Source organism: Nicotiana tabacum, chromosome 15 (assembly GCF_000715075.1).
Source record: "Nicotiana tabacum cultivar K326 chromosome 15, ASM71507v2, whole genome shotgun sequence".
Lineage (NCBI taxonomy): Eukaryota > Viridiplantae > Streptophyta > Magnoliopsida > Solanales > Solanaceae > Nicotiana > Nicotiana tabacum.
Window position 1 is genome coordinate 117,930,620 of NC_134094.1, and position 27,287 is coordinate 117,957,906.

General features: G+C 39.5%; 1 protein-coding gene across 4 annotated transcripts; it reads right to left on the bottom strand.

Annotated features, from left to right (window-relative positions):
• Window positions 1-11,699: 11,699 nt before the first annotated feature.
• On the bottom strand, window positions 11,700-25,342 carry LOC107766836 (uncharacterized). Of its 4 annotated transcripts, none has more exons than XM_016585712.2 (10): window positions 24,893-25,342; window positions 21,770-21,813; window positions 21,351-21,483; window positions 19,007-19,130; window positions 17,135-17,721; window positions 16,563-16,845; window positions 13,886-14,153; window positions 13,676-13,759; window positions 13,006-13,461; window positions 11,700-12,158 (listed from the first exon to the last, which is right to left on the bottom strand). In XM_016585712.2, the coding sequence occupies exons 1-10, from the start codon at window positions 25,071-25,073 to the stop codon at window positions 11,823-11,825; spliced, it is 2,496 nt and encodes an 831-aa protein (XP_016441198.1). In that variant the 5' UTR covers window positions 25,074-25,342; the 3' UTR covers window positions 11,700-11,822. The 4 variants fall into 4 exon arrangements, with proteins under 4 accessions (XP_016441198.1, XP_016441196.1, XP_075087254.1 ...); XM_016585710.2 differs by having other exon boundaries at window positions 19,007-19,136; window positions 24,893-25,320; XM_075231153.1 differs by having other exon boundaries at window positions 17,135-17,718; window positions 24,893-25,313.
• Between the last annotated feature and the right edge of the window lie 1,945 nt (window positions 25,343-27,287).

Sequence of the window (27,287 nt, forward strand, 5' to 3'; positions counted from 1 at the left end):
AAAGTTAAAATTTTGGGAAGTTTGACCGAGGGGTTGACTTTTTGATATCGGAGTCAGAATCCGATTCTGAAAATTGAAATACCTCCGTTATGTCATTTATGACTTGTGTGCAAAATTTGAAGTCAATCGGACGTGATTTGATAAGTTCCGGAGTCGTTTGTAGAAATTAGAAATTTCAAAGTTCATTAGGCTTGAATTGGGGTGTAATTTATGGTTTTAGCGTTGTTTTAGGTGAATTAAGGGTTCGACTAAGTCCGTATGATATTTTAGGACTTGTTGGTATATTTGGTTGAGGTCCCGAGGGGCTCGGGTAAGTTTGGGATGGTTAAGGGATCATTTGTGGCCTTGGTGGGATTGTTGATATTTGTTGCTGCATTTTTCGGATTTTCTCTTTCGCGTTCGCGTTCGCGAAGAGGAATTTCAGGCAGGCAGGATTTACTCTTCGTGTTCGCGATGTGGTCTCGCATTCGCGAAGAGGAGCTGGGTTGTGCATCGCGTTCGCGTTTGGGTATCGCATTCACGAAGGGAAAAATAGTGGACATGGGTTTTTGCCTTCGCGTTCGCGAAGGGGAGCTCGCGTTCGTGAAGAAGGGCTCTCTAAAGCATCGCGTTCGCGAGCAGTGTATCGCGTTCGCGAAGAGCAAATGTTGGGTAGCACATTTTGTGCTTCGCGAACGCGAGGGACCTGTCGCGTTCGCGAAAAAGAGAGGCCTGGACAGAAAGTTTAAGTTCAGAAAAGTCCCATTTTCCATTTTTAACGATTCGGAGCTCGGATTGAGGCAATTTTTGGGTGATTTTCAGAGAAAATAATGGGGTAAGTGTTCTTAACTCATTATTGGTTAAGTTACCCGAATCCATGGTTGTTTTTATCATTTAATTGGTGAATTGAGTTGGAAAAGTTTGAAAACCCTCTTGGTTTAAATTGAAGATTTGAGGGTCGAGTTGGGGTCGGATTTTGGTAAAATTGGTATGGTTAGACTCGTGGTTGAATGAGCTTCCGAATTTTGTAGCTTTTATCGAGTTTCGAGACGTGGGCCCCACGGGCGATTTTTGAGCTAATTTTCGGATTTTTATGAAAAATCATTATTTTCTTATGGAATTAATTCCAATGAATTTTATTGACTGAAATTAATTATTTGTGACTAGATTCGAGGCATTCGGAGGCCGATTTGAGAGGCAAAGGCATAGCAGAGTAAAGAATTTCACGCTCTGAGGTAAGTAACAATTCTAAACTTAGTTCTGAGGGTATGAATCCCCGAATTTGATATGATATGAATTGTTTGGAGGTGACAAACACGATAGGTGACGAACATGTAGGCGTGTACCACAGAAAGTGTGTCTTGAATAAATCCTGTGAAGAAGAAAAATTAAAGAAACATGTTATTATCTGAACATGTGGTACTTGATAGAGGAATTAAGCTGAGGCTAGTAATAAAGATCATGTTTAGGCTATGTGCCGATATTTTTGGACCCATGGGGTCGTGATGCTGTTGAATTAATTATTCTAAAATATATATTTCACACTCGGTAATAATTGTCCATTGTGAGGATATTTATGGGATTGAGCCGCGCAATGCAGCAGGCCATTTGGCTTTATATATGCTATTATTAAATGGATCGGGGTTGCCCGCCTGCAGCAGGCTAAAATGGCTTTATACATTATTATTATTCTGGATCGGGGCTGCCCGCCCGCAGCAGGCCTTAAAGGTTTTGTTATTATACGGATCGGGACTGTCCGCCTGCAGTAGGCCATATTGGCTTGTATTACGCTTGGACTGAAAGAGCCCCTCCGGAGTCTGTACACACCCCCAATGAGCATAGATGATCATCGATATTCGGGATGGACTTCTCAGGGCATGGACTTGCCTTACATACTGCTTATATATATATATATATATATATATATATATATATATATATATATATATTTGGGATGGATTTTTTCCGGGGCATGGATTTGCCTTACTTATTTGTATTGTAATGAGTTATGCGGATATGGATCTTGTCAGTATTATTTATATTTAGGGATAAATTATCCCAGGGCTAGATTGGCCTTATACGGTACTGGGTGACTGATTGTCAGTCGATGTGCAAATATACATATAGGTTGGAATGCCCCTGGGCTGGATTGGCCATAAACAGTACCAAGTGACCGGATAATTTGTGATCAGTATTTACTTGAGGTCTTTCTACTGAGATGTCATATGCCTCACATCATGCAGTATTGATCTATTTCACTTATAATGAGTTTAACTGTTGAAATTGAAAGCATGCCTATATTTATGTACCATTAGTTAGTTGTACTCATATTATACTCTGCACCTCGTGTGCAGATCCAGGTGCTTTCGGATACGGAGATTTTTAGATTTCAAAGTACTATCAGTTGGGGACTATCAAGGTAGCTGTTGGCATCCGCTGACCTTGTCTCTCTTTCCTTCAGTTATTGTACTGTTCTATACTTTCAGACAGTGGCTTTTTTTTTTTATTATCAGTCAGGCATTGTATTAATATTAGATGCTCATGTACTCAGTGACACCGGGTTTTGGGAGTGATATATTTGAAATTTTGAGATTTCTTCCGCTAAATTTAATTATTTTGTTTTCAAATTTAAGAGAAATGGTGGTTTATTGGGATTTTTGGCTTGCCTAGTATTGAGATAAACGCCATCAAGACAGGTGGGATTTTGGGTTTTGACAAGTTGGTATCAGAGCCTATGTTACATAGGTCTCACGAGTCATGAGCAGGTTTAGTAGAGTCTTGCGGATCGGTACGGAGACGTTTGTACTTATCTTTGAGGGGCTGCAGAACCCTTAGGAAAAAAATATCACTTTCTTGTATTCTATCATGCGAATTTGCTGATTCCGGAAACTAAATTTCTATTATTCTATTCTCTCACAGATGGTAAGAACACGTACTACCGGATCAGACGATCAGCCAGCAGTGCCACTAGTTAGGGCCGCGAGAGGCTGGGGCCGAGGTAGAGGTCGAGGTCGAGGTATAGCTCGTACCACAGTTAGACTAGCACCTGTAGTACCACTAGTTGTTCCAAGTCAGGAGCAGATTCCAGATATAGCTAAGCCGACAAGACCAGCTCAGGCACCAGTTGTGCCCATTGAGATTTCAGGCCTTCAGGAGACTTTAGCCCAGATATTGGCAGCTTGCACTGGTCTTGCTTAGGTGGTTTCGGCTCAGGCCGCACCTGCCACTTCTCAGGCCGGAGGAGGTACTCATACCCCTGTTGCCCTTACTCCAGACCAGGTAGTACAGGGACTTCAGGTACCGAGGGCACTACCAGCCCAGCCGACTGTAGCTGCTCAGGCCCCGGTAGTTCCTGTTATGACAGATGATGAGCAGGGGAGACTTGAGAGATTTGAGAGGCTTCGACCTCCACCATTTAGCGGTACCGAGTCAGAGGATGCTCAGGGTTTTCTGGATAGGTGTCAACGGATGCTTCGAACAGCGGGTATTCTGGAGGCCAGTGGGGTCTCATTCACTACTTTTTAGTTTTCTGGGGCTGCACTCAGATGGTGGGAGACTTACGAGAGGCGTAGGCCTGTTGGTGCATCACCCCTTACTTGGCAGCAGTTCTCTGTGGCCTTTTTGGAGAAGTTCATGCCTCAGTCCCGTAGAGAGGAGCTGCGCAGACAGTTTGAGAAGCTTCGCCAGGGTGATATGTCCATGACGCAGTACGAGATGAGATTTTCTGAGTTGGCTCGTCACGCAGTCTGGTTGGTTTCCACTAATAGGGAGAGGATTAGGAGGTTTATTGATGGCCTTACATATCAGTTGTGGTTACTTATGACTAGGAAGAGTTTATCTGGTGCCACTTTTGACGAGGTAGTTGACATTGCTCGACATATAGAGTTGGTCTGTAGCGAGGAGTGTGGTGATAGGGAGGCTAAGAGGCCCCGAAGTTCGGGCAGTGTTAGTGAGGTACCTTCTGGAGGGCAGTTATACCACAAAAGAGGTCGTCCAGTTCACCGTGGTGCATCATCCGACCATGGTTCATATAGTTCTCATCAGAGTCAGCCATCTCTCAGTGCACTTCTATCCCCGAGTACGCTCTGTGCATTATCAGTTCAAGGATCATATGTACCAGGTCCGTCTGGTAGTTATTCTGGTTCCCGAGGTTCGCCTCAGAACTCGCCACCATTCTTCGAGATTGAGTGTTATAAGTGTGGAGAGCTGGGCCATGTGAGGAAATATTGTCCCCGCCGTACGCGAGGTCCAGTTCAGCAAAGGAGTCAGGTTACTACTTCTGCACCAGTTGCTCCACCACCCGCTCAGCCAGCTCAGGGTGGAGCTCAGTCAGCTAGGGGTCACCCAAGAGGGGGAGGCCAATTCGGTGACGGTCAGGGCTGATTCTATGCTTTTCCTACCAGACCAGATGTTGTTGCTTCAGTTGCAGTGATCACAGGTATTGTCTCAGTGTGCCATAGGGAGGCATCTATATTATTTGACTCCGGTTTCATCATATTTTTGTTCATTTTCTGGATATGCCCCGTGAGTCCTTAGTTTCACCTGTTCAAGTACCTACGCCAATGGGCGATCCTATAATTGTGTATCGGGTGTATCGATCGTGTATAGAAATTACTGGGGGGCGAGACTAGAGTTGGTCTTTTATTGCTTAGTATTGTCAATTTAGATATTATTTGGGTATGGTGAGATATCAGATGTTTTGTTATATGGCCTTGGGCTAAGTGGGGAAGTCTGTTATCTATGATTTGATTGCACGATTATGTGTGGTATTGGTTTTAGTCCGAGGCATACTTGTTGATTAGTTATGACTTGCAAAGGTTGAGATTAGGGATGATTCGAGTAAGAAAACTTCTTGAATGCGGGTTATATTGCACTTTATGAAAAATCATGAGATGATTAAATTGTTATTTTGAAGGATGTAGTGCGCACGGAATATGAATTAGATTGGTGGTGTTAAGGCAGAGTTACTTCTTTGGGGGCTTGTGTCTTTTGGCCCGTTCGGGCGGTGTAATTTAGATTTGAGCATACTGAGTGAGCTTTGGGTAAGGGTAGTAGTGTTGTGGTAAGGAGAAACGTCAACTTGAGGGTAATTCAGGAGAACCTCAGAGAAAATAGGACCACTGGGTAGTGGGCTAGACCAGTATGGTAATGGCATGCTCTGTTCTTTTGGGCAATAATGATGTAGAAGCTTTACAGATGTTTTGGTGGCAATATTTTTTGGTTTTGGTGACCAGCGTGGCTTGGACGAGATAGAGGGAATTAGTTATGATGGCTTGATTAGGTGAAAATGGATTTCAAAGTGTTATTAATGGTTTCTACCATGGTTTGAACCGGATATTGCCTACCGATATGGGAAATGTGTTGTGCATTATGATTTCCTCCTGGAAAGAAGCAAGAGAAAAGTTTCCAACTAATAGGGTATGTAATTTGCTAGTGACTCAAAGTTTATAATGAGATTTTTGTGCTTTTCACGTGATAGATGTGGTGTGTTGTGAGGGATTTAGATTTATATGTATGAGGTGACAGTTCATTCTTGAAAGGAAGATCACAAATTCTGAACGGAATAGTCAGTGTTATATATTTAGATGAATGTTATAGTTGCTCGGTAATCCTTGAGAAAGGTATGCAGTTGAAAGGGGCATTGTGTTTTGATTTACAGATGTTCATTGGTATTACGGTACTCTCTTGGTTGATATATTGTTGATACTCAAATTATTGATATTATTGGCACGTGAGTTGTCCGTGCAGGTTCAGATATTGATACGTTAACACGTGAGTTATCCGTGCGAGTGATGTTAATGTGAGCTCTAGAAGAGCTGGTTACTGTTATTAAACTTGTGTGTATTGGTACTACTATATATAATGAGCTTATAGCATTACAGTTGTGGTGGTGCTTGTTGAACTTACAATGCGGTTCTCTACGTTGAGATATTTTCCATTTTTGGGTACAAGGTTGTGAGTTGTATAGTATGCAATGTGATTATATCTGAGGTTATGGCTATGGCTTGATACAGCTTGTTCAGGCGTATACGGTGTGTAGATGTGAGATTCGGGTCTTGAAAAGAACTCTGGATGTTAGAAATTTGGCTCCAACGATTTTTGAGCTAATGTTAAATTAATGATGTTTAGCTATGTTGTGTGGTCAGGCCTATATAGAATAGGGTGACGTGAAATCACCCCCGGGTATGTGCGTGGTAAGGTGGAATAGAGATTTGAAGGTTAAGAACAACTCTTGGCATGTTCGAGGACGAACGTATGTTTAAGTGGGGGAGATTGTAACGACCCGGCCGGTCGTTTTGAGAATTTACGCTCATTTCAACTATTTGAAGTCTTGAATAATTTCCTACGAGGTATTATGACTTGTGTGAATTGTTGGTTTTGGTTTTAAGGTATTTCAGAGTTAGCTTGGAAGCTTAAGTTGAAATAGTTGATCGGATATTGACTTATGTGTAAACGACATTCAGATGATTCCAATAGCTCTGTATGGTAATTTTGGACTTAGGAGTGTGTCCGAAAAATCATTTGGAGGTCCGTAGTGGAATCAGACTTGAAATGCCGAAAGTTAAAATTGTGAGAAGTTTGACCGAGGGGTTGACTTTTTGATATCGGGGTCGGAATCCGATTCTGAAAATTAAAATACCTCTGTTATATTATTTTTGACTTGTGTGCAAAATTTGAAGTCAATCAGACGTGATTTGATAGGTTCCAGAGTCGTTTGTAGAAATTAGAAATTTCAAAGTTCATTAGGCTTGAATTGGGGTGTAATTTATGGTTTTAGCGTTGTTTTAGGTGATTTGAGGGTTCGCCTAAGTCTGTATGATGTTTTAGGACTTGTTGGTATATTTGTTTGAGGTCCCGAGGGGCTCGGGTGAGTTTGGGATGGTTAACGGATCATTTGTGGCCTTGGTGGGATTGCTGATATCTTTTGCTGCATTTTTCGAATTTTCTCTTTCGCATTCGCGTTCGCGAAGAGGAATTTCAGGCAGTCAGGATTTACTCTTCGCGTTCGCGATGGGGTCTCGCATTCGCGAAGAGGAGCTGGGTTGTACATCGCGTTCGCGTTTGGGTATCGCGTTCGCGAAGGGAAAATAGTGGACATGAATTTTTGCCTTCGCGTTCGCGAAGGGGAGCTCGCATTCGTGAAGAAGGGCTCTCTAAAGCATCGTGTTCACGAGCAGTGTCTCGCGTTCGCGAAGAGCAAATGTTGGGCAGCACATTTTTTGCTTCGCGAACGCGAGGGACCTGTCGCGTTTGCTCGAATTGAGGCAATTTTGGGTGATTTTCAGAGAAAACAATGGGGTAAGTGTTCTTAACTCATTATTTGTTAAATTACCCGAATTCATGGTTATTTTTATCATTTAATTGGTGAATTGAATTGGAAAAGTTTGAAAACCCTCTTGGTTTAAATTGAAGATTTGAGGGTCGAGTTGGGGTCGGATTTTAATAAAATTGGTATGGTTAGACTCGTGGTTGAATGAGCTTCCGGATTTTGTAAATTTTATCGAGTTCCGAGACGTGGGCCCCTCGGGCGATGATTGAGCTAATTTTCGGATTTTTATGAAAAATCATTATTTTCTTATGGAATTAATTCCAATGAATTTTATTGACTGAAACGAATTATTTGTGACTAGATTTGAGGCATTCGGAAGGCGATTTGCGAGGCAAAGGCATAGCAGAGTAAAGAATGTCCCACTCTGAGGTAAGTAACAATTCTAAACTTGGTTCTGAGGGTATGAATCCCCGAATTTGATATGATATGAATTATTTGGAGGTGACAGACACGATAGGTGACGAACATGTAGGCGTGCACCACAGAAAGTGTGTCTTGAATAAATCCTGTGAAGAAGAAAAATTAAAGAATCATGTTATTATCTGAACATGCGGCACTTGATTGAGGAATTAAGCTGAGGCTAGTAATAAAGATCATGTTTAGGCTATGTGTCGATATTTTTGGACCCATGGGGTCGTGATGCTGTTGAATTAATTGTTCTAAAATATATATTTCACACTCAATAATAATTGTCCATTGTGAGGATATTTATGGGATTGAGCTGCATAATGCAGCAGGCCATTTGGCTTTATATATGTTACTATTAAATGGATCGGGGTTGCCTGCCTGCAGCAGGCCAGAATGGCTTTATACATTATTATTGTTCTGGATCGGGGCTGCCCGCCTGCAGTAGGCCTTATTGGCTTTACTATTTTATGGATCGGGGATGCCCGCCTGCAGCGGGCCTTAAAGGCTTTGTTATTATACGGATCGGGACTGCCCGCCTGCAGTAGGCCATATTGGCTTGTATTACGCTTGGGCTGAAGGAGCCCCTCCGGAGTCTATACACACCCCCAGTGAGCATAGATGATCATCGATATTCGGGATGGACTTGCCTTACTTACTGCTTATATATATATATATATATATATATATATATATATATATATATAATTATATTTGGGATGGATTTTTCCTAGGGCATGGACTTGCCTTACTTATTTGTATTGTAAAGAGTTATGCGGACATGGATCTTGTCAGTATCATTTATATTTAGGGATAAATTATCCCAGGGCTAGATTTGCCTTATACGGTACTAGGTGACTGATTGTCAGTCGATGTGCATATATATACGGGTTGGAACACCCCTGGGCTGGATTGGCCATAAACAATACCAAGTGACCGGATAATTTATGATCAGTATTTACTTGAGGTCTTTCTACTGAGATGTCATATGCCTCACATCATGCTATATTGATCTATTTCACTTGTACTCAGTTTAACTGTTGAACTTGAAAGCATGTCTATATTTCTGTACCATTATTTTTACTGGACTGTACCTGCAGAGCTCATCATTTCTTTCAGCCTAGAGGTTAGTGTTGTTACTTATTGAGTTAGTTGTACTCATACTATACTCTGCACTTCGTTTGCAGATCCAGGTGCTTTCGGACACGGAGATTTTTAGATTTCAGAGTATTATCAGTTGGGGACTATCAAGGTAACTATTTGGCAGCCGCTCACCTTGTCTCTCTTTCCTCCAGTTATTGTACGGTTTTATACTTTCAGACAGTGGCTTTTTTTTTATTATCAGTCAGACATTGTATTCATATTAGATGCTCATGTACTCAGTGATACCGGGTTTTGGGAGTGATATATTTGAAATTTTGAGATTTATTCCGCTGAATTTAATTATTTTGCTTTTAAATTTAAGAGAAATGGTGGTTTATTGGGATTTTTGGCTTGCCTAGTATTGAGATAGGCGCCATCACGACAGGTGGGATTTTTGATCGTGACAAGTTGGTATCAGAGCCTAGGTTACATAGGTCTGACGAGTCATAAACAGGTTTAGTAGAGTCTTACGGGTCGGTACGGAAACGTCTGTATTTATCTTCGAGGGGCTGCAGAACCCTTAGGAAAAAAATATCACTTTCTTGTATTCTGTCGTGCGAATTTGCTGATTCCGAAAACTAAATTTATGTTATTCTATTCTCTCACATATGATGAGAACACGTACTACCGGATCAGACGGTGAGCCAGCAGTGCCACCATTTAGGGTCGCGAGAGGCCGGGGCCGTGGTAGAGGCCGGAGCCGAGATAGAGGTCGAGGTCGAGGTGTAGCTCGTACCACAGTTGGACTAGCACTTGTAGTACTACCAGTTACTCCACGTCAGGAGCAGATTCCAGATATAGCTGAGCCGACAAGACCAGCTCAGGCACCAGTTGTGCCCATTGAGATTTCAGGCCTTGAGGAGACTTTGGCCCAGATATTGGTAGCTTGTACTGGTCTTGCTCAGGTGGTTTCGGCTCAGGCCGCACCTGCCACTTCTCAGACCGGGGGAGGTACTCATACCCCTATTGCCCTTACTCCAGACCAGGTAGTACAGGGACTTCAGGTACCGGGGGTACTACCAGCCCAGCCGGCTACAGCTACTCAAGCCTCGGTAGTTCCTGTTATGACAGATGATGAGTAGAGGAGACTTGAGAGATTTGAGAGGCTTCGACCTCCACCATTTAGCGGTACCGAGTCAGAGGATGCTCAGGGTTTTCTGGATAGGTGTCAACAGATCCTTTGGACATCGGGTATTTTGGAGACCAGTGGGGTCTCATTCAGTACTTTTCAGTTTTCTAGGGCTGCACTCAGATGGTGGGAGACTTACGAGAGGTTGTAGGCCTGTTGGCGCATCACCCCTTACTTGGAAGCAGTTCTCCGTGGTCTTTTTGGAGAAATTCGTGCCTCAGTCCCGTAGAGAGGAGCTGCGCAGACAGTTTGAGCAGCTTCGCTAGGGTGATATGTCCATGGCGATTTTCTGAGTTGGCTCGTCACGCAGTCTGGTTGGTTTCCACTGATAGGGAGAGGATTAGGAGGTTCATCAGCTGTGGTTACTTATGACTAGGGAGACTTTATCTGGTGCCACTTTTGACGAGGTGGTTGACATTGCTCGACAGATAGAGGTGGTCCGTAGCCAGGAGCGTGGTGACAGTGAGGCTAAGAGGCCCCGAGGTTCGGGCAGTGTTGGTGGGGTACCTTCTGGAGGGCAGTTCTACCCTCAGTATTAATTACTCATTTCAAATTATTTTCTCAAATTCATTAAAAATATGCATCAAGCAATATGAGTATTATGGTAAATTATGCACTTTATTTATTATTTCTTAAGAGGTATGCAAAGTTCATAGTGGACAAGTAAAAATGAACGGAGAGAGAGTATATCCTTTCAAGAAGAGGAAGGAAGAGGAAGAGGTCGATCGGGCCAACTTAAAAGCTATAAATTATAGGCTGCAAATGTATTGAGACCAGACAACAGACAATAGATCCTGGCTATAATAGGGCTCTAGAGGATTATCCAGAGTACATTATTTGTCTTCATTGAAAGGAATCTGATTATAATCTGAACGAAACTACCAAAAAATGGGACCAAAGAGAAGACAAGAAAAGAAAGGACTATACTCTTTAAAGAAAAAAGAGGTAAAAACAGTATTCTAGTGTTTGATTTTATGCTCTCACACTGTAAATTAAAGTAAAAGAACAAAGTGACAAAAGTAATATGTTAGCGATCATACATGCACGTTTGCACTGAAGAACAATAAGAAAGAAAAGGCCAAATCACAGTGATTCTCTGAAACCTTTAACTCGAACTCTCTACCAAAGCTAAAGCAACCTTATATTGTTCGGCACAAATTCAAATTAGTCGAGTTCTAAGCATTGAAGGTTTAAACCGAAAATAAGAACGTTCTAAGAATATAGATTTTGTGGATCCAAATGCAGGTGGAATTACAGTGGGTACTTAATTGACAGTTGGAATTAGTTATTGGTTTATATTGACAATTTAAATCTGATTTGATATTATTTGCTCTTTTACTAGCAACCACTCATCTCTTTTTCAATAAGTAAACCCTTTCACATTCTCTTTTTCCCTTTCGTTTTATCTCTTTTCCATTTCTCATTGTTGCTAATTGATTCTCAGGAATCAAGAGTTTCAGCTGACCAGAGAATGAATTCATTTAAAATTTCTCTTCATTTTGCATTCTAAATACGAACTCAAGAAGTTGAATTTGATTAAGGACTAAATTTACGTGTGCATTTAATAGCAGCCTTTGTAATAGTTAACTAACCCTCTTCCACCAGCGCCACGCCATTCGACCAGCAACCCCCCACCCACCCAATGAAAGAAATCCCACAAGGAAAAAGGGTGGATAGAGAATCTTGACAGTGAATACAGTAAGCAGAGGAAAATATTAACAATGAAGGAATTGATTTAGAAATTACTATGTGCTTTTCATTCCACAAGAAAATGAAAATCCTATAGCTAAAGTTATCCCACATAAGATAAGGCCAAAATAACTGACTTTCATTCATTCAGAAGTTCCCGGTCCAATTCATATGACCCAATTGAGGTTGCTGGTATGCACCCACTTGAGCTCCAGGAGCTGCTGCAGCCATACCAACATTACCAGCCATGGCACTGCCCAAATGATGAGGATTAGCCATTGCAGTAGGCTGAGGAGGATGATACAAGCCCGGATACTGCATATGGGATGACTGTGCAGCAGCTGCTGCTGCATTGAAAGAAGCATGTCCACTGTGAGACGGAAGATACGTGGCATGAGGAGTTTGCCCAGACATGCTGTAGTATGATCCTGACTGCAAAGTAGAAATATCCCTTGGATTCATCCACATTTCAGACGTCTCTGCCTGTCAATCAAATGTTCAAAGACCATATCAATATTAAATAAGCAGCCTCCTAAGGAAAATGTTTGTGAAAAATAGGAACTTAGGAACAAAATTAATCAATGGGTCTAACAGCAATAAGTCATCCTCTACAGTCTTCACACAACAATCTTCTCCAATATGAAAGAAGGAAAATGTCCTGGTTCTACATTCTCTAACCTGAGTTGGGGGAAGACAATGAATTAGTCGTTTGTTTGTAACCTTTGGTGCACTGCCTTAGCTTTAAAAGCTTGGCCCCTTAAATGAAGCCAAACCATAATTTAGAACCCAGGGAACTTTGACAGCTTAGACGATGTATAGCGACCTAGGACAACCTAGGCGCAATTTAATAGATTCTTGTCCATGTGGGCTCTATCGGTTTCTCTTCCATTCTTCCAAAGCACCAGAAATATCATCTGTTCTGTATTTTCCAGTGTCCACTGTCCAGCACAATCTCTCCCTTCCCCACTCCCTCCTAGACTTGGAGCTATTTGTGTATAAAATGTGAGTTAGTCTTCCCTAAGAAATAGAAATTAGAGACAAGATTACAAAGTACAAAATAGTTGTGCAATTAGGAGATTGCAGACATTCTGAAGGTTGGTCTCAGGATGGAAAAGAAGTCAGCAGGATCACAATAAAATGCTTGCTGGCAGGAAAAGAAAACTAATCAATAATGTAAATGGCGTTTACACCCCTATGAAGGCACTGATTTTTTTTTCCTTGAGGTAAGTAATGAGAGTATGGCTTGCATATTGTTGTGATTCATAAATATCAGATAATACGATAAACTGCCATTGAATCATAAAAGTGAGAAGAAACATTGGATATTCACCTGTGGATTAGGAACGTAAAGATTACCATCCTTGTACTTCATCCGAGATGAATCTTCAAGACCTGTTGCACTGCCAATTACACCAGGAGTGTTGATAGCATATCCAGTTGGACTAGTAAAATTCCCAAACCCTGATGCGCTGCCTGTGGGGACAGGCTTGAACTGCTGGATTCCATACTTGAGCCCGTTTGCACTAAGATGGGAGCCACCTCCAGGCATCAGCAAGTAGTTGCTGCCATTCGGCGGGTGCGGGTAGGCAGGGTTACTAGAATAGCCAGGCATAGCCATTGGAGGAACATAGACAGGGGAGAAAACATGGCGATATGGCATAAGATTAGCAAAATGGGAAACATGAACTTGGGGATACATCTGGGCAATGGGCTGATGCTGTTGTACTTGCTGCACCATTGGAATTGTCGATGCAGGCATGCTATTTGCAGCATGCGAACTGAGGGCCTGTAATTCAGAAAACATTAGAAGTTGTAATATCACAGAACAAAATCAACCTAGAGCACAATTCAATTTATGAACTCAGATAAAACCCAGCAGGGTGATGATAATCTGATGGGATATGTCTCTATGCTGACATGAAGTCAGGACAACAATTTGGCTCCTCGAAAGAAGAGAGGCATGCATCTTGATTGCTAAAAAGTTTGAAAATTCACTTTACCTCCTGGGCACCCTGGCCATGAAAAGCTTCATCTACTGCTGGTCTAAAATATGGTATATCATACCCAGTTTGCGGATCATAGGTCTGCTTACATCCCATCCAAAAGCGCAAAAGAATAAGAGGAAAATGATCAAAGAATTAAAAGAGAACATTAGAAACACTGCCACAACCAAATCACATAGAACATTAACCAAAGAGAACGAAACTCACCGAGAAACTTGATAAGTTAGAAGCATCTTGCTGCTGTTGCGACTCCGGGGGAGAATAAGATGCTCTGTTATCTTGAACCAATCCAACATCTGTATAATTTCCCAAATCCTCGGGGCTTGAAGACTCCCTATTATCTGCCAGCTTTTGATCTAAAATTACACCAGATCCAGGAGAAGTCAAGCCTGGATTCTGAACCCGATCATCAGCCAAATCTAATTGCTTGCTCCCAATTTCATCAGTGGAAGGCTCAGAAACCAAAACTGACAGTCTACCACAAAATTAAATCATTTCCAGAATCAGTCAGACATTCAAAATTCAACAAGGGGGAAAATAAAAGGAGTCTGTAGCAGTTTCCAATTGAAAGACAAAAAGAGAAGCATCGAATAATTAAGGGAAATTCTACTAAGGTCTTAACAATCTTTGTTTGCTTTTTTCCTCTTAGCCCCTACAAAGTGGCCAACAAGGTAACAAAATATCCCATGGTTGAGGTAAGGCATACTGGGAAATGAAACAATGGGGAAGGAAACAAACATCATATATAGCACCCAAGAGTGTGGCCTAGCGGTTAATGAAGTGGGTGAAAACCTTAGAGACCAAAGTTCAAATCCCACCAGAGTTTTTAAAAAAAAAAAAGTCATCTAAAAGAAACGAGACTGAAAGGGAGTAAAAAAAAGAGAATAACAATAAGAAATTTCCGAAGTTCACCAACATACAAACAACACACTGACTTCATTTTATTTTCTCATTAAAACCTAACGATCCCCCTAGAATCCATCACCAACAACAGATCTGATCTTTTCCACCATGAAAGAATTGCAGTATCTTTTTCCATTACCTACCTGACTTGGCACTTACATACTGGCAACCCAACCTAGAACCTAACTTATATAACTAGTAGTCATTTTTTTTATAATGCTATATAAATAGTAGTCTTAGAGGTATCAAATAAGCTGGTGCCTTGCTACATAACCTATCTACATTCAATATTATATTCAAATCACCAATATCTTACATGTTGCCTTGAAATGCTCGCGCTTGAAATGAGCAAGTTCTCCATTCTAAACTTAAGCTTCTGTGACATCATGAATTTTATGCAGAAGGAGCTGACTTTTTTTTTGAAAAGGTAATGACATCTTGAATTTTACGCAGAAGGAGCTGACTTCCTGTATTCTTTTCTCACAACACCTTTTGAGGTTATGGAATTGAATATGCATGTATGACTGTTTAATACTGCCTATACTGTCAGGAGGGATTACACTGGGATATCTAGGATGTTAATTACTTAATTGCATGCTAACTAAAAGGCTGAATACATATGCAGCCCCTTAAACTTGTCCGAGTTTTTCATTTAGACACTTATACCAAGTCTTGGTCCAATTGAACACCTAACCTATTCACAAGTGTGCTTATCAGACACAACTTGCTGACATGGCACATATCATGAGATGCACAACATTTGAGCACGTGAAATTGCTCTATGTTAAACTACAACAACTATTTTAACCGGAAAATATAAGATTTCGCCGGAAGAAATTAATTTTATGGCCATTTTTCTGAACTTGTTATCTTTGCCACTTCTTTTCAGCCATAGATTCAAACTCTCCTCCTCCTCTGCTTCTCAAACTCATTTTTAGCCATTTTTACTGTCAATTCCTATGGAGCTAGTTCTGCCATTTTTTATGCTATTCTTTTCAGCCATAGTTCAAATCCATTTGACGAATAGATCCGCCCATCTTCGAAAAAGTAATTTTCTTTTTAGAATCTTCTACACAGAAAATTTACAATTTAGACTTGTTTTAAAGGCTTTGAAGTATTTGTGTGATGGAGTATAATGGCATACACTGCTTTTGTTTTTTGGTTGTTGAGGAGAGAGGTCAATGTCGCCAGAAATATTCTGCCACCGACAAAATTGAGTGTGGCGTTGTTGGAAATAGTTCAATGGGAACATACTTTCTTTTCAAAGTAGAATGCTCACATGATGGAATCACTAGAACTAATTTAACAACATATACGAAATCTAAAAAATGTTCAAAGACATATTTCCTCGTCGGATCTTTGAAACTCTTCGCCGGAATCATTTGTTCCAGTCAACATCTTTGCTTACTCTTTTCTTTTAGATCTAGACTTCTTCTTTTGCTGACATGTCCTTTCTTAATTGGTTTCGTTTGCAGTGTCAACTGCAAGTGATCTTCACGCACCAAATTTGAATTAGAATTATTGGATTTGTGTTCAATAGAAACACTTTTAGCATAGTTTAGGAGTTCAATTGGAACAACGCTTAGTATAAGTGTCTAAATGATAAATTCGGAAAAGTTTAAGTGGCTGCATATGTGTTCAGCCTAACTAAAATGATAGCCGATCACCTTATCCATTCCTTCAAACCGATGAATTTCATACTTTTGATTTTTCATTTGGGGTGGTGGTCCTCTTTGACATTTACGGCACTGAATATGCATTTACACCTGCTTAATCATGTCTAGTTGTCTCAAGCGGTTCCATGAATATTTAGCCTGTTAAAATGGGTCCTAACTGAAATAAAAGCCCTCTTTCATTCCTTACGTATGGTTTGACAGTTGGGAAGTGAGGGATACTGCAGGTGTTGAAAGCCCTCATATTCAGAGTTTTCAGGAATAAGCAAATTACCAGGATAGGTTAGTAAGACTTATGCATCACTAACCTTGATGACTCGGTCTGTGATTCTTCATCCAAATCCTTTGCAGATTTCAATTCAGCTCCAAAGCTGCCAAAGGTCAGCCGACACCGGTCAGTCTCAGAAACGCGAATATGCTCAGCTATGATCACATTGTCTGAGATGTTTAGCCTTGACATTTTATCTTGCAACTGAGATCCTTCTTTTTCCAAGTCTTCTGACTTATCGATTAAAGCTTGAGAATGTTTTCCAATAACCCCTGGATCATTGACGCTTGATTTCTGGTTTAACTTGGGCTTCCATTGAACAGCTATAGAAAGACAACCAGAATGTAGTAAGGTTAATCCAGAAAATGAGAGGACAAGCAAAATGAGCCAAGCAGAGCACAATTTAGAAACCATTTAACGCACTAAATTACATGATAACATTCAGGGAACTCCCCCACCCCTCTTCTACTGCTTACTACTTCCCTTTCTACAAACATAAGTTGGAATTGAACGACAGTTTCTTTGTAAGGATGTCGCCAACAAATTGAAATTATAGCAGCAATCACTTAAAAACAAAGGGAAAGATACATAGTATTAAGTTGAAGCGCCTACTTTTCTGATGACCCACAGATTGATGTTGTCTATTAATATGTTGATTTCCCGAGAAAGATCTGCCCACTGGAAAGCTGGATTTAGGAGAATCAGATACTGCACTCTGGTCGCTTCTAGAATTAGAACTTAAAGGTCTGAGAGATCCTTTAGAGTTACCACCATCCTGTCGGGCCTGCTCCATGTGTAAGTTCGAAATTGACCTGCGTTGTGAAGATGAAGGCTTGGCAAAAGTTTCAGCAGACTGGCGACGAGCACCCACCACCCCAACCTCACGCTTAATAGCTCCAACTTTTGCAGCCGGTCTGGAATCAAGAGATGGTACGTGAACGGGATCTGAAAAGGACGAATAAACTCCAATGACAGAATTGCTTGATGATGTCATAGAATGTGGCCGAGAACCATTTGGCTTCACTCCTCTCATCTGTGAAGCAGACTGTGAGACGGATGCCTGAATTTCTCCAGTCAAACCTTGACCATTAGTGACACTTAATTTAGCTTCATTGGAGTGCATATATTGAGAATTCCTATTTGGAGCTTGAGATGAATGACTCCCAGAAAATTTGTTGTCAGAGGTCCCTTTTGAACTGCTGTAAAGTCCAACAAGAAAAAAATGCACACTACTACTTAAAAGTTGTGAGTTACTCAAAAGAGGGAGGAAACCCGTACTAAAACAACAAAGGGCCTCAAATAAAACCAAGCTAGATTCTCATACTCGCATCTTATACAATAATGTACACCAAATGCAGTAAAAATGATCACAAGAAGACAAAAGGGAATGCATTGGCATTCTCGAACCAAACAACTTCAATTAGGAGGTTTGCCCTTTAAAGATAATAGGTAGCAAAGTAAAGCTCAAAGGTACATAAACAAAAGATGATTATGATAATAGCACGGCACAGTAACAGTTAAAGGTACTATAACATCTGTGAATAATGAATAGCCAAAGAAGTAGGAATCAAGTTTCATATGGTTGAAAATCAACAAAATTATGCAGTTATACCGTAGGTGTCTAGATTCATCCAATTCAGGTAGGATAACAGGATAATACCAGAGAATACAATGGTTTCAAAAGCATAAAGCGTGACAAGAGCCTGATGTATAAGGGAAGAGCGAGAAATGAAATGCATGCGTCTTTGAAGCAAAGCACATATTGTAGAAGAAAAAAATACCAAAAAATTGCATTAAACAAATACATAAATAGGAAATCATTACAAATGCGGTAACAATAGTGAAAACCCACATTTCAACTAGTCTATGTTACCTGTTCGACTATTATTTCAAAATATATTAATCCCAAACATCAATTTTTATTAACATTCATGCAAGTTATAGGAACTCATTTAATATGAGAAGAAAAGAGTATATTTTCAAGATAGACTCAAATGAAAAACAATAACTAATCGGGAGAGGAGTATTGATTTTCGTTAAATTTAAATGCACCTCTGTACGGAAGATTGAATTACGGAGAACTGGCACACACATGTTAAACATACATGAGCATAATTTGCAGGTATATCTCGCCCCATTAGCCCCCACAGCCGCTCCTCAAAAGGTAAGGATAAAAATAGAAGGCAAGGGGGTAAAGGGGGGAGTAAATCCCTATTTTACCATAAGAGTTCAATCACCACTTGACTCAAATATCAAAATATATGTCATGCACATTGTAGGGAACTTATCTCAACTTCCAAAGTAAACATATTGAGTATTCAGTCAATTCAGGGTCCACACTTTAAACAGCTCACTTATAACTTGGAAATTGAACATTTGACGAAGACATCATGTAGAGACAACTGTATCTCATTTAAATTTACTTTGACCAGCCAGAGCCTCTCTAAGTATAGAAAATATTAGAAACAAGACAGCACAATGTACCTTTGTGCAGAAGTATTTGAAACAACTGGTTCGGCGGATGTAGAAGTCTGGACAGGCTTTATCGCGCTATTACCATTTTGGCTAACTCTATTATCTCGCACAACCCGGAATTCTCGGGTAAGTCCTGCATCTAGAGACAATCGGCCATCAATTCTTAACTTAATATAACTCACGGAACAAAGCCAAAAAAAACTAAGTATGTTGCAGAATCACCAGAAAATTACTGAAGAAAAGGAGAAATTATCATTAGCGCTATAGCAAAAAGACTCACTTGAGGCAAGCATTAAACAAGAAATGTAGCTGAAGAAGTGAAAGATTAATTGTTTAAGAAATGTTATGGATAATATTATTAAATAAAAAGAAACAGTAACATGAAGGGAAAATATGTATGATCAAGAAAAACTTAAAAAATCATCATAAAAGACAGACACTAAATTTGATACAAAACTACAGTGTTTGTGTCTGCACTCTGCACTTTGTTGACAGCTGACACAGTTTTTACTTCTAATTTGTTTTCGATAAAAGTAATTAATTTTATGGAAAGAACCGAGAATGATTTTTACCTCATATAAATTTCAACTAATAAATTATCAGAATTGTTTTTTATTTTTCATAAGGTATACAACAACAACCCAGTATAATCTCACTAGTGGGGTCTGGGGAGGGTAGTGTGTACGCAGACCTTACCCCTACCCTAGGGTAGAGAGGCTGTTTCCGATAGACCCTCGGCTCCCTCCCTCCAAGAACTTCCCACCTTGCTCTTGGGGTGACTCGAACTCACAACCTCTTGGTTGGAAGTGGAGGGTGTTCACCACGAGAGCAACCCACTCTTGTCTAAGGTATGTATAATTAAAAAAGAGATCAGTACCAAGAAGGAAATGAGGGTCCACAGAAAGTAGATAAATAAACTGGATCTTCCTTCACTATGTCTCTAGCCCATCTAAGAAATCTCAGCATTGCTTCTATATCATTTACACCAATACCCATTTCCCCCCAAAACTTTAAATTGTAGACATCTGTACTTTACAATTGAAATGTTTTCTATTTTCCAATTATCAGATTTCTATCTCTTTTTTGAAATGGAATTCATATTTTTATTTTTGTCCATACAACTCATTGTATTTACAGTTTTTTCTCTTTGCATTATAAATGCATACAGGCGTGCACACACACACGCACAACGTTTCTTCATTGTCTTTACTGAAATGCGTGCTTCAATTCAGTTCTGAGCTTAAGCACCACTGGCCTCACTTTTCTGCACTTTTGACTTCTGATATCACTGACTGGTATTTTAAGAAGAGCATGATATTCAGCAAAAATTAGGAAAACTGCAAAATTGACATGAAATACAGGGTAAGCGGGAGAGTTGAATATATCAGTGTCAGCTCACTGATCAGAGCAGCTAGGGACTGGGTTTTTGTAAGGCTACTGATGTACCCTTTTCTTTATTGGAGCAATTCATGAATACTAGCCTTATTTACTTATCAAAAAGAGTTGCATTTAATCATTTTGTTAACATAACAAACATATGAAGAGAATGTATATAATACACACGTCAGAGACAAGAAGTAATAGACTGACATCAATACCCATTTGTTAACAAGAGAAAACAGACACATAAGAAACATATGAAGAGAATGTAAAGAATACACACGCCAGAGATAAGAAGTATTTGGAGTGACATCAATACCCATTTGGCATAGTCTAGGCGACATTGCAACAATACCCAATATAAGCTGACTACTCTAAACAGCTACCCACAAGTTCATATATAATTTCTCCACTTTCCAGCTACTTGAGGAAAGAAAATGAGAAAAATTTACAATCAGTGGAAATTGTTAGAAGTTTTTGGTACATAGATAGAATGAAAAATACTAAGAAAATATATAAATCAGCCAGCCATTACATATTGCCACTATAAGCACTAACGAATAGGATTGCAAAGACCTTTTTCGCCCATAATTCATGTCAAGACCACCCCCATATATATGTTATGCGTACTTACACCTGATGACCCCTATCTGTTCTCAGTAGACACGTGGTTGTCCACACAAAGCGAACATGCACAAGAAGAGCTTTCTTCTTACAACTGATGCACTTCAAATGCCTTCATCCACAAATAGATACCAATAAAATGACATTTACAAACATATAGAAGCTTTTGGATGCTTTCAAACAGAAATGCCTTTTTAAGAGGATCATCCTTTAGCAACTGAAGCATGTATTCTATTGCATTGCAAAAGGCTCGCTGACCTCCCACTAACAGCACCTCCCCAGGAGATTTCTAGGACCTTAAGGTACCACAAAGCATAAGAAAAAGAAATCTGGCATAAGATCAAATTACCAGGTAAAGCAGTTCGACTGTAGCTCCCTCTTCGGATGTTACGATCGACATGTGTGTTGACCCTCATTTCCTGCGTGCCATGCTCTGAATAACTTCCATTTTCTGGAGCTGTAGAACTTCTATACCCATGGTTCTGAAGCAAGACGGAGAAAAGTTTCAGTTTTAATAAGAACAAAGACTAGAGTAAAATTACCAAAATATTAAAGTCACAACTGTGCATAAATTAGACGGCATAATCATTCCTAGAAAACAATTTAAACAAGAGAAAGAAACATGTAATTTCCTTTTCAGTTTTGCATAGAAGTGGCTGATCTACCCAAAAAAATCAAATGTCTGACTGACTGCAAGGGACATCAGGAATAATCTGCCAAGCGCATCACATAAGAACTAGAAGCACAGAACAGTCTTAAATTATTTACCTCTTTCTTTCTGTCTCTTCTTCGCTTCACCTCGTGAAATGGATCTGAATGCAAAAAACTGAAGCATTAGATACACTTCACACCAGAGAATGAAGGGAAAGATGATGAATTTTTACTTGCGAATAGAGATTGTTCCAAATTGGAGGATACTGCAAAAGCTAAAACTAGCACCATAATGCAGCTGTCTCAAAAATATCCACCAGAATATACAACAACATACCCAGTATTATCTCACACCGTAGGGTCTGGGGTAGTGTGTACGCAGACCTTACCCTTACCTTATGAGGATAGAGAGGTTGTTTCCAATAGACCCTCGACTCAGGAAAGCATAAGCACCACATTAATGAAAATATAGATAGGGAGAGACAATACCAAAAATCCATAAAAAACATAATAAAAACAACTAGACAGTAATGTGATCAACAATGAAAGAAAACAACGGTTAGTAATAAAAACCTACTACCAACAGAAAGCAATCTTGTGCCAATACTACTATTAAGAACACTCTAGACTACCTACTATACTACCCTAATCCTCGACCTCCATACCTTCCTATCAAGGGTCATGTCCTCGGTCAGCTGAAGTTGCGTCATGTCTTGCCTAATCACCTCTCCCCCACCTCTTCTTTGGCCTACGGAGGCCTACCTCTACCTCTTCGTAGGCCCTCCAATGTCAACCTCTCATACCTCCTCACCAGGGCGTCTGTGCTCCTCCTCCTCACATGACCAAACCACCTAAGTCGCGATTCCTGCATCTTATCCTCAAAAGGGGCCACACCCGCCTTGTCGCGAATAACCTCATTTCTGATCTTATCTAACCTGGTGTGACCGCACATCCATCTCAACACCCTCATCTCTGTTACCTTCATCTTTTGGACATGAGCAATCTTGACTGGCCAACACTCAGCCCCATACAACATCGTTGGTCTGACCACTACTCCGTAAAACTTACCCTTAAGTTTCGGTGGCACCTTCTTGTCACACAAAACACCGGAAGCGAGTCTCCATTTCATCTATCCCGCCCCAATACGATGTGTGACATCTTCATCAATATCCCCATCCCATGAATAATAGACCTAAGGTACTTAAAACTCCCTCTTCTAGGGATGACATGCGAGTCCAGCCTCACTTCCCCTTCCCCTCATTGAGTCTCGTCACTAAACTTACACTCCAAGTATTTTGTCTTGGTCCTGCTCAACTTGAAACCTTTAGATTCCAAGGTCTACCTCCATACCTCTAATTGTGCGTTCACCGTCTCGCGTCTCGTCAATCAATACAATATCATCTGCAAATAGCATGCACCACAACACCTCCCCTTGGATGTGGCGCGTCAGTACGTCCATCACCAAAACAAACAAAAAAGGGCTGAGTGCTGACCCCTGATGCAACCCCATCATAACCGGAAAATGGTATGAGTCCCCACCCACCGTCCTCACTCGGGTCTTTACTCCATCATACATGTCCTTAATCAACCTAACGTAGGCATTAGGTACACCTCTAGCCTCCAAACATCTCCACAAAACCTCACTCTGGACTTTATCGTACGCCTTTTCTAAGTCGATGAACACCATATGCAAGTCCTTCTTTCTCCCCCTATACTGCTCCATCAATCTCCTAACAAGGTGGATGGCTTTTGTAGTCGAACGCCCCGACAATATCCACCAGAATATCAAAACCGAAAACTAATACTAATAAATCTAATGGAGTAATGATAATCCATGGGCATATCATCTTTCTAATGTTCTAGGAAGAAATGTTAACTATGGATTAACTTTTATATATGTACGGTCTAAGGAAAAATTTTAACCATCTTATTGAAAAAAGACAACTATAATAACTGTCTATAACACGCACAGATTGGTGCTTGAATTGTTATAACTAACATCACATCTCCTACTTGTATGCATGTTCAATTACAGCAGCCCATGATTTATAAAACTTATTTGCAGGAACCTTACATCAACAATACAAAAGTATAATAATTAGCAAAATGGTGGAAGCACACTTGTTACAGAACCTCCCCGAATATAATACCAATAATACAAAGCTTCCATTTCCCACTGTCCAAGACTTCCAAAAAAAGTCAGTGGCAGATGAACCACATTGACAGTGGGTGCAAGCTCTAACTACAGAAACATATAGTTGAAAATATTTTCTTGTACTTGCACTAAATACCTAGTCCCTAGTCCCTACTCCCTATCCAATATCACAAAGAATTTTTTTTATGAGAAATCCATTTGGGGCCAACAGTTAGGACCAACCACAGCCTTAGAAACTATGAGGATAATGGGCCAGCCCCTCTATGCTTATCCACTTAAATACCAGACTTAGTGCGCTAGCGCAGGGCTTGAAGTCTTGAACCTGTGACCTAAGTCACAAGCCCCTCAACTTCTACTTGAATTAAGCCCTGGGGCCATTATCTCAAAGGATTATTCAGAATCCAAGAACAGCCTCTAACAAAATCCCTGCAGGGCAAAAACTAAACAGGCGGCAACACCAAATATTTTTTCTTGCTTTTCTATGACAACACCAGACCAGCTTGCGCTACTATTCCATCATGTTACCTGCTACCTCCCACCAACATAGGTACTGGACCGGCATAGGCGGAGCTAGGATTCTAACCTTATGGGTTTGGATTTAAAAATAACGACTTTAAGTGCTAATGATTGGGTTCCAAAATTTAATATTTATACACACATAATAAATTTCTTAACACAAAATACACTATTTGAGCAAAAGCTAATGGGTTGAGCGTAGCTCGGCTTCTACCTCCGCCGCTGTTCTCTGCCAAGACTTAGACAGGCGAAGCTCGGCTTCTACCTCCGCCACTATTCTCCACCAAGACTTAGACAGAGGGTAAGAAATCACCTAATGTTTTTTCCTTTTGGCTCCACTGGAATTTAAACTTGAGACCTCAAGGTTTTCCTCCCACTTCATTGACCACTTGGCCACGCCAATGGGTGCACAAATAGTTAGTCTTACCTGTAGCCCTTCTAATAACTTTGGTACAGCAAAATGCAGCATAAAAACGAAAGCAACAGCTATAATCATCCTCTATATCCATTCCACTCTGTTTAAAATCATAAAAACAAGAAAAACACAAATTGGATTAAAGAATAAAGACCTTGATTGAGCAATTTCTGAGCAGTCTCATTAGGGTCCATGTTGGTCTCTTTAAGAGCCACATATATATCAGCATCAGAGTGATTTCCAACAACTTCCTTAATAGATTCTAGTATTTCTCTTACGCCCGCAGACAAAATATGAGTCCCACCATCTGCTTTTGAATTTGAACCCGATACCATCTCCTCCGAAGGAGATTTGCTATGTACTATTTTATTAGAAAAATATATGTGAATGAATTTAGCTGTTAAATGCAATTGATTAGATAATCGAACTCTTTATACTGTGATTGAAAATAACAAAGAAGTTTGTGTTAGGGAATGTTAGGGTTTTGCATTCGGCGAAAGGGGTGAAGGGAAATACTGAGAACGGCTCATGGAATGAAGAGAGGAGGGTTTTTAAAAGGTTTTTACTTTAGCCACTTCGATTAGGGGTTTTATTTTAGTGTTATAACCAAATTATTGCCGCGTCCTTCATTTCATTGTAATATGTGTACATCCGTACCAGTTACATTATAGGTTCTTTGTACATGGTCTATCTTGAGTTTCGACTACAACTTGGTAGATTAGGCTTGGAATGTGGCGATTAACGACTAAATATCGACCTCGAGTTCCACCAAAGTAGAATCTGAGGTCAGAAAGCCTGTATTCGAGGAACATTGAGTCCGATTTCGACCTTAGCCTCAAACGAGCTCGGAGAAATATTATCGAGATAACTAACAGAAGATCGAAATATCTGTGACCGATCAGATATTACGGCGTGAATGTCGGCATGAATCAATAAGGAACCGGCAATCGGTGAATCAAGAGATCTTTTACCTTTTATTGAATTTTACCTAAAGTATGATTCATCTACTATACAAAGGGGGTTGATTATTCATTAGACGCTTTGTAATACACATCACAAAGCAATATATTATTATTCTCTTTAAGTTCTTATTATTCTCTTGTTGTTCTGTTCTGATATCAATTAAAGCACTTTTGGCTCGAGGGTGGCTAACCTTCCATGGCTAAAACTGTTCAACTTGTGTGGTTTGCATTTACTTTTCCATTATTTATTTCAATTGCAATCTAATTTATTGTTTTGTGGCAAGTTAAATCATGTATCCTTAAAACCACTTACAAATTCAATTGTTATCCGATTTTGAGAGTAAACAATTTTATTCTTGTACAAATCTAAATTTGTTGGATAATTGGTTTGAAAATTTAATACTCAAAGTAAAAATATAATTTCATGTGATTTTAATATTACTATTTTGATATTAGTATTAATATTGTGACTCTTTTTGGAGACATTTTTCAGATATTTTAAAAGAGTTTATCTTTAAAAAAAGTGTGTGAATAGTAGTAGTCCTTTTGAAATTTTTGATTGGATTATGAGTGGAAAATTTTGTTCAAATAGTGTATCAAGGAACGTGAAAATAATTAACTACTAACTAGTCTACTTTTTCTTTACGCTTCATTCATTTTTAGGAGTTAGATATGTACCATACATAATGACATTTATAATGTTGTAATTCCTAACTTTGACATAGTACAAGTATAGTCTGAAGTATTAAATCTGATATTAGGCCAATTCAATCCACAACTCCTAGATCTGGAACTACACTTTATATTTGAGTTCATCCTATTGAACATTTTACGCGGTCAATATGTCTATTAATGAGTAAATTTCATAAATGATCATGTAACTATAATTTTTTTATCAAAGTTATATAACTATATTTTCTCAAAAAAAATTATAAAACCTTCACTAACTCACACAAAAATTATAGTAACCGAAAAATATGATCTTTCAATAGTATTTTTTTTATTCCATATATCTTTTTAGTCTAATAAATAATAACTAAGTTAGAATAGGAATGGCTCAATCCAGTACTCATATAAATAAATTAATTTAATACTAAAAATTGAATCCTTCTTCTATTTTTTATTTTTATTTTTAAGATTTTCATTATATCAAGAGCTCTCTGGTGATTACTACTTTTTTTGTCATAATCATATGCAAAATACTCCAAAGAAAGAACAAAATGTTTGGAAAATCCATAATATTAGAGTATTTTGCATATAATATTATTTATTTTTTTGAGTATTTTGCATGAGATTTTGACCAAAATAAATAAATAATTTATGTATATGGGTATTGGTTTGGGTCGGGTCGGGTCGATCGCCAAATTTTCCTTCCATCTAAACAAGACTCCTTCCGGTTGTGTGTTACCTATTTTAAGCCATAGTTAGTTCAACTCTTCTCCATCTTTGCCTCCTCCCTCCTAAATAGAAACCAATATTAGTTCTTGCATACAAATTAAAAATAAATTTCATACAAAATTAATATATTTACACAACATACATACCAAAACTAAATTTCATATAACTAATTATACAATATACAACTTA

Coding starts and splice junctions, on each gene's coding strand:
- LOC107766836 (XM_016585710.2), bottom strand. CDS start 25,073: ATGGTATCGGGTTCAAATTCAAAAGCAGATGGTGGGACTCATATTTTG. Junction 21,814..24,892: donor TCAGAAATTGCTCAATCAAG/GTCTTTATTCTT, acceptor TTTTGCATTCAG/ATCCATTTCACGAGGTGAAG. Junction 13,760..13,885: donor CTAACTTATCAAGTTTCTCG/GTGAGTTTCGTT, acceptor GGATGTAAGCAG/ACCTATGATCCGCAAACTGG.